This window comes from Halichoeres trimaculatus, unplaced genomic scaffold (genome assembly GCF_033239565.1).
Source record: "Halichoeres trimaculatus isolate MK-OKI-2021-1 unplaced genomic scaffold, fHalTri1.1 fHalTri1_scaffold_1, whole genome shotgun sequence".
In the NCBI taxonomy this organism is placed as follows: Eukaryota; Metazoa; Chordata; class Actinopteri; order Labriformes; family Labridae; genus Halichoeres; species Halichoeres trimaculatus.
In genome coordinates this window covers 16,732,181-16,748,194 of record NW_027437179.1, presented here as the reverse complement: position 1 = coordinate 16,748,194, position 16,014 = coordinate 16,732,181, and the positions used below count along the sequence as shown (strand labels likewise).

The following is a 16,014-nucleotide window of genomic DNA, read 5'->3' as shown; positions in this document are numbered from 1 at the left end:
AGTATAACAAAGCATTTATAGAAAACAATCCCAAAGGAGAAAATAAATGTAAAAGCAGGCATTTAAAAAATGAACAATGCTGTCAACAGAAGACAAAAGTATCCAGATATTAAAAATGAAAGGGCCAAAAATCCCCTTAGCCCAGTAGAGAGCCGGAGGATGAGCAGCAACTTCAATGTCATCAATACTTCAAAAATAGGTATCTTACAGTATTTTTATTTTCTCAGTGTCTTTATACAGAGTATATTCATATAGTTTCTGCTGACTATTTTCACATTCTCACCACATAGTAACAAGTGCTTTAAGTAAATCATTTTGGGAAAAAAAAATCATGCACCTTTTAATTGTTTTGTTGGCCTATAAAAAAGAGGAATGTTCAAGGCGACAAAACAAAACGAAACAAAAAAAAAAAACTCCCTCAGATGCCTTGGTACCAGGTCATTCAGGTTACTCTTCCTTACACTGTCTGACTAATCAGATCATGCCTACGTAAGCTTTACACTGTGGAGAAAGCAATACAAAACCATACAGGGCAGGCAAGCGTCTCAACAGAAAGGCTCCTAACATCATGAGTCCGTAGAGGAAAGGCAGGCATTCTCCACTAAATTAGAAAACCCCCACATGTATAAAAATGGTCTCACACAATGTCGGCGTGTCGACAGGTGATGCTTGTGAAAGTCAGACGGAGCAGGTCCTTGGAGAAGAGGGTCCTCTTGCCCTCAACATCTCCTATTGGCTGTTTGAGGCCATAGTCCATTGGGTTATGATATCCGATAGTCTGCCCTGGTTGTGTCCTCCCCTCCTGGGACTGGCTGCTGGGGTTGTTGATCTGCACCGCTCTGATAGCAGAGGAGAGAGACAGGCAGGGCTGGTTTGAGGAGCGCAGGGGGGCGACTAGAGAATGCGCCTCCACTGTACTGCACGAATGGCAACCGATCCTGAGATAGCAGGAGTCTGATACAAAAACACACCACAAAAGGCACTTTATAAAAAAGACAGTGCTTCTGTTCTAAGGAAATTCAAGTTGACAGAGTGAAAGAGATTCAGAGTCCCAAAAAACATTCTCTTCAGTGTGAGACTAAAGCAAGAAATGGTTTCGTTTTAACAATCAATCAAAGCACAAATTCACTATCCTGTCTCTCACAACCGCCTTGATTCATCCCCAGAGAGCTCCGGGTCCAGCACGGTGAGAGAACAACAAAAACAAACAAACAAAAAAAAAAAAACATCACACTACTTACTCGCCACTAAAAAGTATAAAGCCAGAATACAGTTGCGTTGCAGCAGGATTCATGTGTATGGGCTTGGTTGCTGTGAGCACGCTCACACAGCCTGTGTAAAGGTCTGTTCCTTACATGTCGAGCACAGAGCCTGCCTCTACCCTTATCTTTGCCCCGTCCCATGGTTTCTAGGAGCATCAATCCATCCGACCCCTGCCACAGCCCCACCCAGCCCCGCTCCCCGCTCTCAGTCATCATCCCCTCCTCCATAGAGGTCAGCCAGCTTCTTGAAGCGAGGGCCCCAGTCGTTGAGGTAGTCGTAGTCCTGGTCCCCTGAGCTGATGGAGTTGAGTGAGCTGACGGAGCCAGCAGTTGATCCGCTGCCCTCGTAGTCAAAAACCAGCAGGGAGTCGTAGGGGGGAGCTGTGGGGTCGTTGTCTGCTGCCCTCAGACCCTGGAGACACAAGAGGACACAGAGGTTGTGAAAGCTGTTGGACTGCTTCTTCATAGTTTACAACACTCAGTGATATGAGTGGAAAGAGTTCCTGTCCCAGGAACTGGATTAAAGCCAACAATTGTTTTTCACCGGCTATGAAGCAGAGGTGATGATGCCTCACACAGTTACAGGTTCAGATGGCCAGACTGTAAAAGTTGCAATAAAGTGTGTCTCATCTTGTTCACCCACCCATTATGCTTTTATCGCTCCATCATGGTTGAAATGATGTTTTAGAGCCAAATGCTCAGCGTTTTTTTAGAGGACAAAATATTTGCTGCCAAAGAAATATGATCTTCAGTTCTAGTGTGTTGTGTTTTTTTGGAGGTGTTTCCCTAAAAATGACCATTAAGTCTCCAAAACTGGTGTTGACTGTAGTGTACATTAGTCTGGGAAAGCTGTGTACCAGAAATTACACAACAACAACAACAACAACAACAAAGAGTTTCTTTTCCTTTTCATACTTACATCATTAATGAAGTCTCCTATGTCTCCAGGGTGGGGCAGACTAGGTCTGACAGGGTACTGGGACTCAGCGATCACAGGCCTCTCATCGACCCTGCGCACCCCTGCCGGCTTATTGATTATGTGGTCTAAGGACTCGGGCTGCTGCAGCTGGCTCAGGTCATAGTCCTGGATGATGATAATAGAGAAATGATCAAGAACAGGTTTTTGTGTCCTTTATTTAGCCTGGTTGGTGAAACATTTTCTTCTTTTCCAATTACCCAGAAACAACTCAGACTGTGATATAGTTTTCTACAGAGTTGTTGAAAGTGTGGGATACTGTTTTCAGTCATGTCTAGGCAGCAGACTTAGTTTGATCAGACTTTTATATCATTATTTACTTTATCATCATCTGAAAGGCATGAGCAACAATCAGATGATTCCACATTACAAAATATACACCATTCTTCACTCTCTAAAACAAACGCTCTCAGTGTGCTCAATGTGCTTGGTATTCTCTGCATCATGTGCTTGCTGTTAAATCTATATCTATAACTGATTTCATTGAATCTAAACTAAAAGCTATAAAATCAATCTACAGTCTGAGATAAATACAAATAAGGTTACAACTTGTGTTTCTTTAACTTCCCCGTCTTTACCTGAGTGCTGTAAATAGAGCAGGTTGTTGAGGTGTCTTTACTTCTACCCTGCAGCTGATTATAATTGTGGTGCTCAAACCTGCCAGTGTACACTGCAGTCCTCTGATTCGGCCGTGTGTTTGTGCTCTTGATATTTGCTAAGAGTGGGTGTAGCAAAATGGCAAGTGTCAAAAATGGCAAAATTATTAACACAGTTCTAAGTTTATCAACGCTCTTACAGGTTAATAATGCAGAAGGTTTTTATTTGTGCAGAGGGTGTTTGTGGATAAGAAGAGGTGGTGTTGGGATAGTGCGTATCTCATCTTTTTCTGCTCATCATGTGGAAACGGCTGCAAAAGATGTGGAGTTGAAACCAAGCCGTCTGTTCAAGGAGCAGAGGGCAGACTACCACCCAAAAGCATTTTCACAAGTTTTATTCACTTAGAAAAGGATGTGTCGTTCTCTAGACTCAATCTGCGTTACAAATGAGGGAGCACCCTGTCACTGTGTTGTGTCATGGTCACTGACGGTAAATCAATTAATTAAGTTTTGCAAATGGAAAAAGATGGCTTCATGTGTTTTAATTCTGAAATAATCAGGGTTTTAAACATTTTTTAAATTTTTTTTCTTTTGGTTGTTGATGTTGACTAAGAGCAGCTGGTGCTCAGAGGTAGAGCAGGCGACTAATTGTTGGATTAAAAGTTTGATTCCTGACTCCTTCAGCCCCCATGACGACGGGTCTTTGAGTAAGATGCTGAACATCAAAACGCTCCAGAAGGAACTGGCATCGTGTGTGAATGTGTGTGACTGTGATAAGTACTAATGGGCAGCCTGTCAAAGCAGCCTCTGCCATCAGTGTGTGAAAGTGAATGTGTAAAAGGGTGAGTACTGACGTGTGCTGTGAAGGGCCCTGAGTGGTCAGAGGGATACAGAGATGCTTTAGAAGTGTAACCCACTTAACACTTATCCAAAGACTTATCATGTGGTCATACAGATATAAAATAGTATTAGACAGATTGTGTTTAAACTGTTTGTCAGAAAAGGTTCGGATGAAGTTTTTTTTCTTAAGGCAATTTCAATAATTCATGGCAAAAGTGTTTGATAGGATCTTTTTTTATAACAACATTTTTTCTATGTCAGGAAAAGGGATCATTATGCAAGGTAAAAAGGCTTTTGCCATTAATTTGACTCCTGATCAGTACAAAGGTTTTGGAGAAATGAAACTAGAAGATGGTCCAAATCTATTTCTGGTAAACTGCGTTATAGTGAACTTGATGGATGTAAAGACGTTAAAAAAACACAATCTTTACTGTTGCTTCTTCCAAAAATCCTTCAATGATACTTGCCAGTAAAGTGTGCAGTCAACAGTTTGCTTTGTTTTTTGGGTGTATGGCCAATTAATTGACATCAGCAACTAGTTGTCAAAACACAACGATCAATCAAGAGACAACCAACTGCTAACTGGGGATGGGTGCGAGTAATCAAGTACTTGAGTACTCGAGTGCTCCCTGTTGACCCCATTATTTGAGTAACATTTTGTTGTTCGGCACCTGTGCGAGCGCTGCTTTTTGGCGACATAACTTGAACACACACAGTGTTATAAGTGTGACCCAGCTCTTTGTCTTTACCTAACTGACTAGTAGGGCTGGAACAATATGCTTTTCTTGCGATTCGATTCTTGTACGATTTTTTGGTGCAGATTCAATTTAAATTGTGATTCTCATACATTTACAATTTTTGCGATTTTTTGGTTTTCTTTTTTAACACCAGACCATGAAAAAAGTTAAATGATGATAATGTCAACAGACTATATCAGGAGCCATATTTTCCCATAAAATGCACATCACATGAGTCAGAGAGAAACATTTCACTCTCTGCTGGAGAAAAGTGGTAACTTTTTTTTAATCTAGTTTATAAACAAAGACTGAAATGACGAATTTGAATTAGAAAAAAAGAAAAGTTTTTTTCACAAAGAATCTCGATTTTGATATTGTCAAACAAAAAATCCTGATATATTGATTTTTTGATTTTTTTCTCCTTTTCCTACTGACTAGATAAGAAAATTATTGACGACATACAAAATCATGACTATTCCGGCCACGACTTCAGCACACCGTGCCAAATTTCAGCAAAATGACTTTTTCACAGAAGCTCTCTAGGAGCATATTATTACAGCACTACAAATGCAGAACTGTCTGCTTCACCTGCGATGTCAGTCAGGAAAAGTGAGGTTAAGTGCTTCAAGTACATAGTATGAGTATACAGATGCAGTGATATGTTGCATCAAACTTGAATGCCATAGGGTAACTAGTTCGATGCTTAACCACATGCACTGATAGCACAAGGAGAAAACAGTGAAGACAGGAAGTCTTGCATCATGCCAAATGCTAGCTCTGTTAGCACGTTGTTGTGATGAAACCAGAATGGAGAAGATCACTCTGCTAATAACCAAAGTGGTGACTGGAGATGTGCTCCTAATAAGTTTTGTGGAAGGGGAAGGCTTCAATGAGCTGATGGCATTTGTCGAGCCGGAGTACAAGCCACCGCCATGAAGAGTGGGAAAGATGTCTGTAAAGACCAGTAAGGTCTGTGTCCAACGTACTCTAGTTTAGTTTACGGTTGAAATAAGAATAAAAATATTCTGGGAGTACTGGAATATTGGTTTGTTAGATATTTGGAGTATTCAGATACAGGACTACTGTAAATTTCCATCCCTGTTGCTAACTATAAAGGTAAATCTTTCAACTTTGACAGGCAAAAAGCTGATGTCAAAGCAAGTAGTGGAAAAACAAAGGGAAAAAAAACCCAACAACCAGAGTTATAATGTTCATTATTTATGGCCATCAGTAAAGAACTGATTTTGTCAAATATAATGTCCCCCCTAAGGATTTTTTTTCAAAATGAGCTCCTAATCCTCTGTAAGTGACCACTACCATCTCAAAAAGAAAAAAAAAAAAAGATTGTGTTGCTTGGACAAAGTAACAGATGGAGTTTCTGATGATGACACTGGTTTAATAGGTACAGATGTGTACTGATGATGTAGAACAGATACCTGGTCCTCCTCTCCTCCTCCCTCTTCATCATACTTAAGGATGTTGTCTCGGACATCGTCCTCTGGGTCGATCAGCAGAGGCTTGGCCTGCCGCTCCTTCTCTCTTCGTTTCATCCACACCACAAACAGCAGAACCATGCCTGAGAGAAAGCCAGGTAGAAAGAGATAGACGCAGATGAAGAAGAGGCTTTCAAGGTTTGTTTAGTGATTTTCTGAAACTACACTGAACAAAAATATAAACCTAACACTTTTGTTTGCTCCCTTTTTCATGAGCTGAACTCAAAGATCTAAGACTTTCTCTATGTACACAAAAAAGCCTTTTTCTCTCAAGTATTGTTCACAAATTTGTCTATGTGCGTGGAAGTGAACATTTCTTCTTTGCTAAGATAATCTATCCACCTCACAGGTGTAGCGTATGAAGATGCTGGTTAAACAGCTCGATTATTGCAGAGGGGTGCTTTTTGGCTGGCCACAACAGAAGGGCGCTCTGAAAGTGCTGTTTTACTTTATTTGGAGGAAGGGGGCCAGAAAACCGGTCAGTATCTGGCATGACCACCATTTGTCTTACGTGTCAGGCTTAGGGTTGATCAGGTTGTAGGTACTCCTCTTCAACAGCTGTGCCAGTTGGTGGACATTGGCAGGAACTGGAACATAAGGCCATTTACGCCAGTCCGGTGGATGATATGTCAGATGAGTATGGTGGCCATGTTTTCAGCTTCCAGGAATTGTGTACAGACCCTTGCAACAACTCCCCATTTTCACGCTGCAACATGAGGTGATGGTTGTAGATGGATAGTATGACAGTGGCATTCAAAATGCCATCATTAAAGTGCACCTGTGTTCATTGTCCTTAATATATGCCTGCCCATACCACCACCACTTCTGAAGAGAGCACTTTTCCAGACGTCAGACGTCATCCGACATGAGCAATTGCCCACTCAGGTCGGTTAGGAGGATGAACTACAGTCAGGTTGAGACCTCAATGAGGACAACGGGCATGGAGATGAGCTTCCTTGAGACGGTTCCCGACAGTTTGAGCAGAAATTCTTGTGTTATGCAAACTGATTGTTGCAGCAGCTATCAGGGCTGGTCTCAGACCATCTTGGGGTTAAGATGCTGGATGTCCTAGGTCGGGATGGGTACCTTTCACATTTGAAATGGTACAGTACCGATGCCCGGTACCAGGCAATTGGTATCGATACTTAACAGGTCCAATTTTCAGTACTTTTGTGTGTGTTTATGTGTTAATAAATATCAGTTTGTTTGTTAATAAAATGTCAATATATAACCTTGCAATGCTGTGTTCATGTCCAGCATGGAAAATCACCTACTCCTCCACTCCCTCACAGTCACAAGGATGCGTTAAGGTACCTTTTGATATTACATGAATCAGTACCTGCTACTTTTGACAGAATTCGGTTGGTACCTATAAAGTACCTAATTCGGTATCCATCCCTGGTCCTAGGCTGATGTGGTTACATGAGGTCTGCGGTTGTGAGGCAGGTTGAATGTACTGAAGGATTCCCCGAAACGCCTTTTAGAGATGGCTCGTGGTCAAGAAACGAACACTCAATTCACGGGCTGTGCTGGACATTCCTGCAGTAAGGACGCCGATTGCATGCTCCCTCAACTTATAACTCCTGTGGCATTGTGCTGCGTGATAAAACTGCACACTGGTATTTGGGAAACCCAATATGTTTGATACGTTTAGGCCTATCATCCACACGAAACTGCAGTTTTACATCACTAAAAACAAGGTTTCTGAAAAGTGAAGATTTTGGAAAACTCTGGTTTCATGGCTTTGTGTTTATGACAGGAAACAAGAGTTTTTCGTTTTCTCAAATGTCACAGCTGATTGATGGAGGTTCATTCTGATTGGATGGCATGGGTTTCACGTCTGAAAACACTGGCAAATATGGGTTTGACATGCTTCAAGCCGCACTTTGCGGCAGATTTTACCTGATGCGTGTGAAAGAAAGTATTATGAAAAACGAATGAAGGGAGGATATTTGTTTTTTGGAAGTACCCAGCTGCGTGTGTACAAGAGTGTCCTTTTATCGTGGCCAGCCAAAAGCACACCTGCGCAACAAACAAGCTGTCTAATCACCATCTTCATATGCCACCCCTGTGAGGTGGATGGATTATCTCAGCAAAGGAGAAATGCTCAGCAACACATTTAGACAAATTTGTGAACAACATTTGAGAGAAAAAGGCTTTTTGTGAACATAGAGATAGTTTTAGATCTTTAAAGAGGTGGGAGAGGGGAGCAAAATCAAAAGTGTTATGTTTATATTTTTTCAGTGTTTATACTACAATACTAATAATTCATATCAGCACTTTGTTGTACTCACTGAGCAGTATAATGATGCAGATGAGAATAGCGATGATGGCCCCAGTGCCCAGGCCTGCAGCTGCAACGGCTCCTGTAGCGCTGCAGTCCCCGCTATCGTCACAGGGACAAACTTTGACTCTGATCAAAGACCGGTTGGACAGAGGAGGATTCCCAGAGTCAGACACAATGATGGGAATCTCGTACACGCTTGCCTCCAGGTAGGGAATTCTTAATCTCAGCTGGGCATAGTCACCTGATGAAGGGGTGTGGGGTTGTGTTGATATAGAGAAAAAAAAAGGAAGGGAGAAAATATCAAAAGATGGATGTGAAGAGGGGAAATATAAAGACGAAGAAGAGGATGGGGAGAAATAAGATCAGACAGTGCACTGCAGAGAAATCACATTTTGTTTACTGCAGGTCATCCTGTCATCATACCGGCAGGTACATGTGAATGACACACCGAATAAAAGCCGCCAAACAAACCACACAGCAATCATTCCGACACGAATGCATGCAAGGACGCATCAGAGATATACAAAACAACAGAAGAGATATTCCTCTTCCATCACTCAGTCAAGCTGAGACGTGAGCCTCAGCGGGAGAAGAATCCAGGTATGAGATCAGATTTGTCCTCAAGACAACTGCTGTGATACATCCATCTGGGTGGATTAGGTGACAGATCGGGTGCTTGGGGGACAGAGAGATGAATGGATCTCATTTGTCACAAAGGATAGATCGTACGTCAACACTGGATGGCACCCGTGTCTCTCACTGTGAGCTTTGCGAGACGTTTTGTTAAACTTGGACTTCTCTCACAGCTTACAGCAATCCCTGATCCTCTGATTGATGTTAGCAGTTACTCTGCAGAGGGGCTTTTGCATCCCATCTGTTAGGTTTATGGTTTAATTCTGGGGATGCAGAATGCTCATATATCATACCAACATATCTTATAAATGTTATATCACAAGGGTGGGTGGAATATCTCCAGCAGTAACTACAGTAAACACATTGTGAAGCTTTTTTACCGCTGAGTCTGGAAATCGTCCAGTTGCGGCGAACGCTGGCAGGAAAAGAAGGCAGCTCAAAAACAAAGGGCCCAACATTTGGGTCAGCATCAGCGTCTGAGGCTGTGATGTTGATCCTGGAGTTTGGACGAGCACGCTCGCACACCTGGGCCTCCCGAGGAACCAGCACTGGAGCGTTGTCGTTCACATCGATCAAGTAGATCTGGAGAGTTCCTGTCCCACTGGCTTGAGGCGAGCCTGAGGGGATGAGAGGGGGAAGACGGGAGAGAAAGAGATCAAAGGAGAAGAAGTCGAGATAATGCTGTAGCTATCAAAAGAAAGGAGTTGAGGAGCACAGGGGTAAAGGTAAAATGATTGGCGCAAAAAGCAGGAAAGTTGAGTTAGAAGACAGTGTGATGAGAGAGCTACAGAAGAAGGATAAACAATCCTTCAGTTTCAATTACAGTTTTCCACCTGGGTCATGTGCGAAGGTGAGAAAATGAGGCGTACAGGCAGGGAAACAATTGGATGGGCAAGGTTTTGATTACTGCAGCTGAAACTGGAGGACAACACTGTGTACATTTATGGAGGAGCAACCAAACAAAACAGCCAAAACAAATAAAAGGACACATACATTTTTCAGTCCTTGAGTTCAGAACCAGCTGCTTTCTGAACAGGCCGAGGCGTGGAGACAACACTCACAGTAAGATTGCTGCTATCTGCGCTGTGCAAATCCCCTTGGGGAAATGACTCAAACACTAACCCTACACTACATCCAGCAACACCAGCTCATCATAACTTATTCAGGCTTTCCCATGACTGTCAGACCAGAAAAGAGCCATCAGGCTGGGAGGCACACGTTTGATGATTTATGCATTAACAGCAAATCCTCTAATGTGCTCTGATTACAGCACACACTGTGACTGAACTACACCTTAACCATCTGAGAAATGTCGTTCTGCTGCCACACTGTTTTTGTCGCTCTTGATTCTGTACAACATGATGCTGGGAACAAGCGTCTTAATGTTATTTAAGCACACTGCTTGTTCCCCACCGAGTGAAGTGGTTTTCAAGGTGTTTCATGGTCTGATTTGAGTCAGAGCACCATGAAAGTAGTGAAAACATTTGTAACTTTAGAGCTCGCACTCTAGCATAAGATAAAATATTTCAGTAACACTTTGTGTCAGCTTTACCCTGTTTAGCATTAGTTAAGCCTTAGTTAGAATAGGACTGAATAGAACTTTACTGCCACTGTATCAAGTGCAACGAAATTGAAGTCACAGCAGCAATCAAGAAAACAAAAGTAAGAAAGTGCATAGAAAGTGCAAAAAGGTCCATAAGAAAATAGATGCTGACAGCTTGTCCATCATTGTCCAGTTCAGCCAGCCTCCACCTCCACAGGGTCCAGGACTGAGCTTCTTCAGTCATGCTCCATCTCTGTCTCCTGGATCCTGTCTGCTCACAGCAGGTGAAGCTCTTCTAATGTGACGTTGGTGTCTGATGTTAGCTCCGTTAGCCATGTCTGTGAATAGCATGATGCTACTCTGCCCTCTGGTATTCCCTCTGTTGCTGGGTTAGCACAGCTAGCTCATTCATCTTATTGGAGATAGATCTTTCGTTCCCAATAACGATGGATGGAAGGACAGGTCCATGTCATCACTTCTTAGCTCACACCCGAGAACCAGCACATCGTCCTCACCTCCTTCTCCTCACCTTGTGGGAAGACATCAGGCCTTACACCAGTTAGCATTGACATGCTACAAGCTGCTAACAGCTGAGTTCACATGTAAACAATGTGACCATGGTTACATGTAGGATCTCCAGACAAACACAGGAGAAAAAGTAGCAAAAATATCACTGAAGCCACAAAAAGTTTGGTGTCTATGACCAACAAATGAGCCATACAAAGTAATGATCCACTCCAAATACAAAGATTACGAAAAAGAGACAAAAAGTTTACAAGAAACGGACAAAGAAGTGAGAGCTGCTGCAAAAGGCAGCCATAGCTTAAGCTTTAGTTAACACTTAACTCATTATCTGTAAAGCACTGTTCATACATTAATGCTTATTTGTACAGCACTTACAAACGCAGTAATAAATATTTTATTACTGATTAATATGACCCTCTGTAATATGTTATCTAACACTTTGTTTATACTTTATAAATAATTGATTGAACAATTACAAATGAGATATTATAGTCATTATGAACTAGTTATAAGCGCTTTACAAAGCATTTATTAATGAGATTAAAGACCAGCAGTGCCTTAAAACACAGAAGTCACAGATATTGATTCAATAGAACAAGGACCCAGACACAACATGTACTTAAACTTGTATTTATTAAAGGGAATCAACCTCTGTATGAAACTTTTAAAATAACTCTTCATATAAACTGAATATATTCTACAACTAAAAAGGGTTAACAAGGTTTTTCCAAGTTGTTGTGACTGTTCAGTTTTGCTGCTGCTTCTATACAGCCAGTGTTTAAATGCTACTGCCTGTTTAATTGTTACCTATTATTTGATTTAAGTTTTGCCACTTTAAGTCTGAGTGATTGTTTTTTAGTTATAGAATATATAAGGCCTTTGTGAATACCTTAATTGATCATGATTTTCTCTGCAATTAGGCGTTCACTAATCCTTTTGAAATGACACAATCACAATCTGTAAATGGCTTATAACTGGTTTATTATGACTATGATATCTCATTTGTAATTACTGAATCAACTATTTATGAAGTATGAACATAGAATTAGTTAACACATTACAGAGGGTCATACTAATCAGTCATAAATCATTTATAACTGTGTTTGTACATGACATACAAATGGGTTTTAATGTATGAACAATGCTTTACAGATGATGAGTTATGTGTTATTTAATGCTTAACTAATACTTAACAGAGTGTAGTTAATACAAAGTGTTACCACTTTCTTTCACTCTGTGATGATTAACAAAGTCTCAATGATAAAAGTGTCAAGTTCAGCCCAATACAAGTTGCCTGCATTTGAGTCAGTGAAATAAGCTGGACACAATGTAAAATGGCCAAATTGAGAAAAAGTTGTAATAAAACACATCACACATCCTGCAACTTATTTGTTGCCGAGCAACTGTCAAACCAATTTAATCAAACCACACTTAAACAGACTCAGAGAAGCAACCGAGTCCTCAGTACTCAACTAGTATGATTAATAATACAGAAGGATATTTCAACTGATGTCTGTTTCATATTGATGCCTGTTAAGTCGTTAATGTTTAAAAATAAGTGAAAAAAATTAAGATCTGAAGTTTTCTGCAAAAAGAGAAGCCATAAATAACTGTCTAAAAGTTATACTTGAAAGCGAGTCCTATTATTTCTCAGTCGTCATCGTTAAATCATCAGGTTTCATTAGATTGTTATTGTTTTATAACCACACAATGTCACTGAGCACATGTAATCACGCATACTAAGGTTGTCAGGTTTAAATTTACATCATAACATATTGAACACCTAGTTTACTACAGTGAACATTCACATGGAAAATCAAATTTCACAAACAAAATACTTGTCAGATAAAAGATGTACACCACTTCTATCTGCATCTTGATTTTTTTTTTTGAGTGTTAAAAACATCTAATGTATTAAGGATAATAATAAAAAAAAAAACTACAACACTAATCACAGTTTCTATTCCGCGCAAAGACTAAAAAAAATGAACATCATCTTGCTCAGCTCGAAGTGAGGTCGCCAGGAAAACTGCTCCCCCCTGGTGACTGGCTGCAGAATAAGTCAAAATATGCAGCTTTCCAGTCATTCCAGATGGACTGTGGTCAAACTTTAAAAAATTAATACACCTCATAGAAATATTTCTCACGTCCGATTGTTGTGGTGACTTGAGATACTATTTGACTGCCTTGTATTCAAGTCCTCTTTTTTCTGAAAAGTTTCATTTTCAGTAGCTATAAGAGGTTAAAAACGAGGTTTTACGTCATGTTTAACGATGATTGACAGCTGCCGTTCTTGTGTATTTTTTTCAAGGACTGTAAAATATGACGAGAGGTAAAGTCTGGAAGTGATTAGACTCTTGAAGGAAAAAATATATATATATTTATGTCACCCAGCTCCACTCAGGTTCTCCCGGAATTCCTCACAGTCTCTACTGGGAAGACTCTGGCTGCACAACTGCTACAATGGCTGTGCCTGTGACGGAGGAATTTTGGCTTCAAAATCATACAGTCCCACACTGTATGGTAGAGAATACAGCCAGCGGTCACGCTACTTCAATATGATCCAGACTTAAGTCTCACGCACAGACTGCCTTTGTCCCCGTGAAGCGTCTGTTTACACAAAGCATGATTTCATTAGCGCTGGCACAGTGAGACAGAGCACTACTACAACTTTAGAGACTTTTTGGCTTACGTTAAGTCGTTTCGACATGCTAAAGTGAACTAAAGCCTGCTGAAGCAGAGAACTGAATAGGCATACTTGCAGTCACACTGGCCAAACAAAGTTGACTTTCAGGACTGAAGCCTGCTTGAGCACGGTACCGCTAACCAGTGTGACCGCGCCCTTACATCAAATAATTTTCTGCCATCCCTATAAACTATTTTTTACAAAAATTCAAACATTTTTCAGTTATATGGTCTATGATGAAACAGTACAACCTCAAACGTCAGATGATAAGTATAAGCAGTGTGAAACACACTGCTGTGTGATTTATTGTAGCCTTGATATACAGTTGACAGCTTTCTGCACAGTGATGCAGTACAGTATGTACAGTTTAACCCTGTAGCTTTTCATTGTTATATTTCAGCTGTTTTCACTCTCTCAGACAGTAACTTGATGCATCAGCTATGTGAAGGTCTGTTGCTTGAGGCCCCAAGGCCCATCGACCGTCTTGTCGGTTATGATTGGCTTGGTGATTTGTTGCTTCTTACACCGGGCTTCGGTGGAATAAGTAAGAGAATTTCAATCAAAGTGGAATATATCCCCTTGTTGGCACTGGGCTCTGGGATCAATAGGCAGTCAACACTTTGAGCTTAAGTTGGAGTGCTTCGGGCCAACCATCTCTCATTTTTCCACACCAGCGTAAAAACACCTGGAACCTTAACACAGAGAGCAAGCACCTCTGCTTGTAGAGCTTCAGTTCTTTAGCTTTGTCTACTGTTACAGCACCTCAGGCTGATACACAAGACCTTCATCGACAGGTTTTATTATTCTTTACCTACTAGCAGAAATCATGTAATGAAGGTCATAGCATATATTAGATCCTATGTAAAGTAAACAAACATCCATCCATCCAGCTTATTTACATTTCAGGCACACTACAGGATATCTGTCTGTAGAACGAAAAGGTTTGACCATTCCCTGTAGCCAGCTTTCATTGATCAAATTCCCTCTGTTTCCTTTGTTTATTAGATTTTCCTGTGTACAGATAAAAGTATTCTGTTTATAGAAGGAGCTAAGCCCTGCCCGTGCTTCTTCAGCACAGAGGTGAGGTGTGCCGAGGTGAATGAAACACCTTACTCTGCTGTTCTCACATTAACAAGCTACACTGAGTTTTATGTTCTCTGCAGTGGCCCTGTGACAAACGTTTAAGTTATCTCCTGTCTCTGTGGCGTGTACTTCTCTCCTGATGAAGATGAAAAAGATTAAGACAGCATTCTTTATAGATGTAATCATTTCGCAGTGACAAGAGAGCACACGTGGAAAGGTCAGCAGTCTACATCTTCAGGAAGTAAGTCATAACACTTCTTAAAGCACAACATGCTGATGTTTGACAGGTGTGTCATGTCATCTCTGCGGAGCGAAGGCATGAAAGCGGTAATTAAAGTCGAGCATTTGTACAGACATTTATATATTACCCCAGGGTTTTAAAAGCAAACACATTATTCATATTTCAGACCAACAAGTTCCTTCTTTGATTAGGGCGTCAGGTGATGCAGCTGCTGTGTGCCTTAGCTTCTTCAGACTACGCTCTTCTCTTCTCTTCTCTTCTCTTCTCTTCTCTTCTCTTCTCTTCTCTTCTCTTCTCTTCTCTTCTCTTCTCCTCTCCTCTCCTCTTCTCTTCTCTTCTCTTCTCCTCTTCTCTTCTCTTCTCTTCTCTTCTCTTCTCTTCTCTTCTCTTCTCTTCTCTTCTCTTCTCTTCTCTTCTCTTCTCCTCCTTTCTTATGCATTTTCATTCCATTCCTATGCACGTTTTAAATTTACACCTATTTTTCTTACATTCTTCTTTCTAATTTCCTTTTTCCTGCTGCTGACTGTTGTTATCTCTATTTGTTGACTCTAAATGTGTGATTACTTTATTTGGCTAGAATGTCTTCCAGTTTCATTTTCTTTGAAATATTTGGCAGAACTATTTTCAACACCATTTTTTCCCACTGCCCTCTTTCTGGGATATAAAATTATTGTGAGGAAGGTTTCCTTGCTATTGTTAAAAGTATGCTTTAGCAGGGACCCTTTAAAGGATCAGACATGCTTAAGTTTAACTTAAAAAAAAAAGTGCTTGGACGTTATGTGTGTTATTTTTTGGTGTGAAATTAACAAATCTAGACTTAACAATGACTTCAGTTGAATTCATCCTTGGGGTGGGCCACATTTCATAAAATTCAATCCAGAGAGGGTTGACATCTTTCATTCATAAACAGCAAATTCTAAAAAAAGGTAAACTCTTGGTGGCACTAAGAAAATTCAAGGGAACACCACAGTCCTCAGGGGACTCTTGTTCTGAGGGGCACTGCTGCATTTCCTGGCAACCCATCCAAAAGTGAGAATATTTTAGTCTGGACCAGAGTGCAGACTTACTAACAAGGTCATGCCTGAAGCTGCTCTGCTAAAAGTGTGTCACCT

The 16,014-nt window shown here is 40.9% G+C and overlaps 1 protein-coding gene across 2 annotated transcripts in view; it reads right to left on the bottom strand.

The window, feature by feature from the left end:
• Positions 1–200: 200 nt before the first annotated feature.
• cdh4 (cadherin 4, type 1, R-cadherin (retinal)) overlaps positions 201–16,014 on the bottom strand; it is a 247,630-nt gene continuing 231,816 nt past the window's right edge. For both annotated transcript variants that reach the window (XM_074670730.1, XM_074670739.1), the window contains exons 13-17: positions 9,205–9,441; positions 8,199–8,432; positions 5,848–5,987; positions 2,182–2,346; positions 201–1,674 (exon numbers count right to left, since the gene is read on the bottom strand). In XM_074670730.1, the coding sequence (XP_074526831.1) occupies positions 1,468–1,674; positions 2,182–2,346; positions 5,848–5,987; positions 8,199–8,432; positions 9,205–9,441 (983 nt within the window). In that variant the 3' untranslated portion in view covers positions 201–1,467. The remainder of the gene's footprint in view (positions 1,675–2,181; positions 2,347–5,847; positions 5,988–8,198; positions 8,433–9,204; positions 9,442–16,014) is intronic.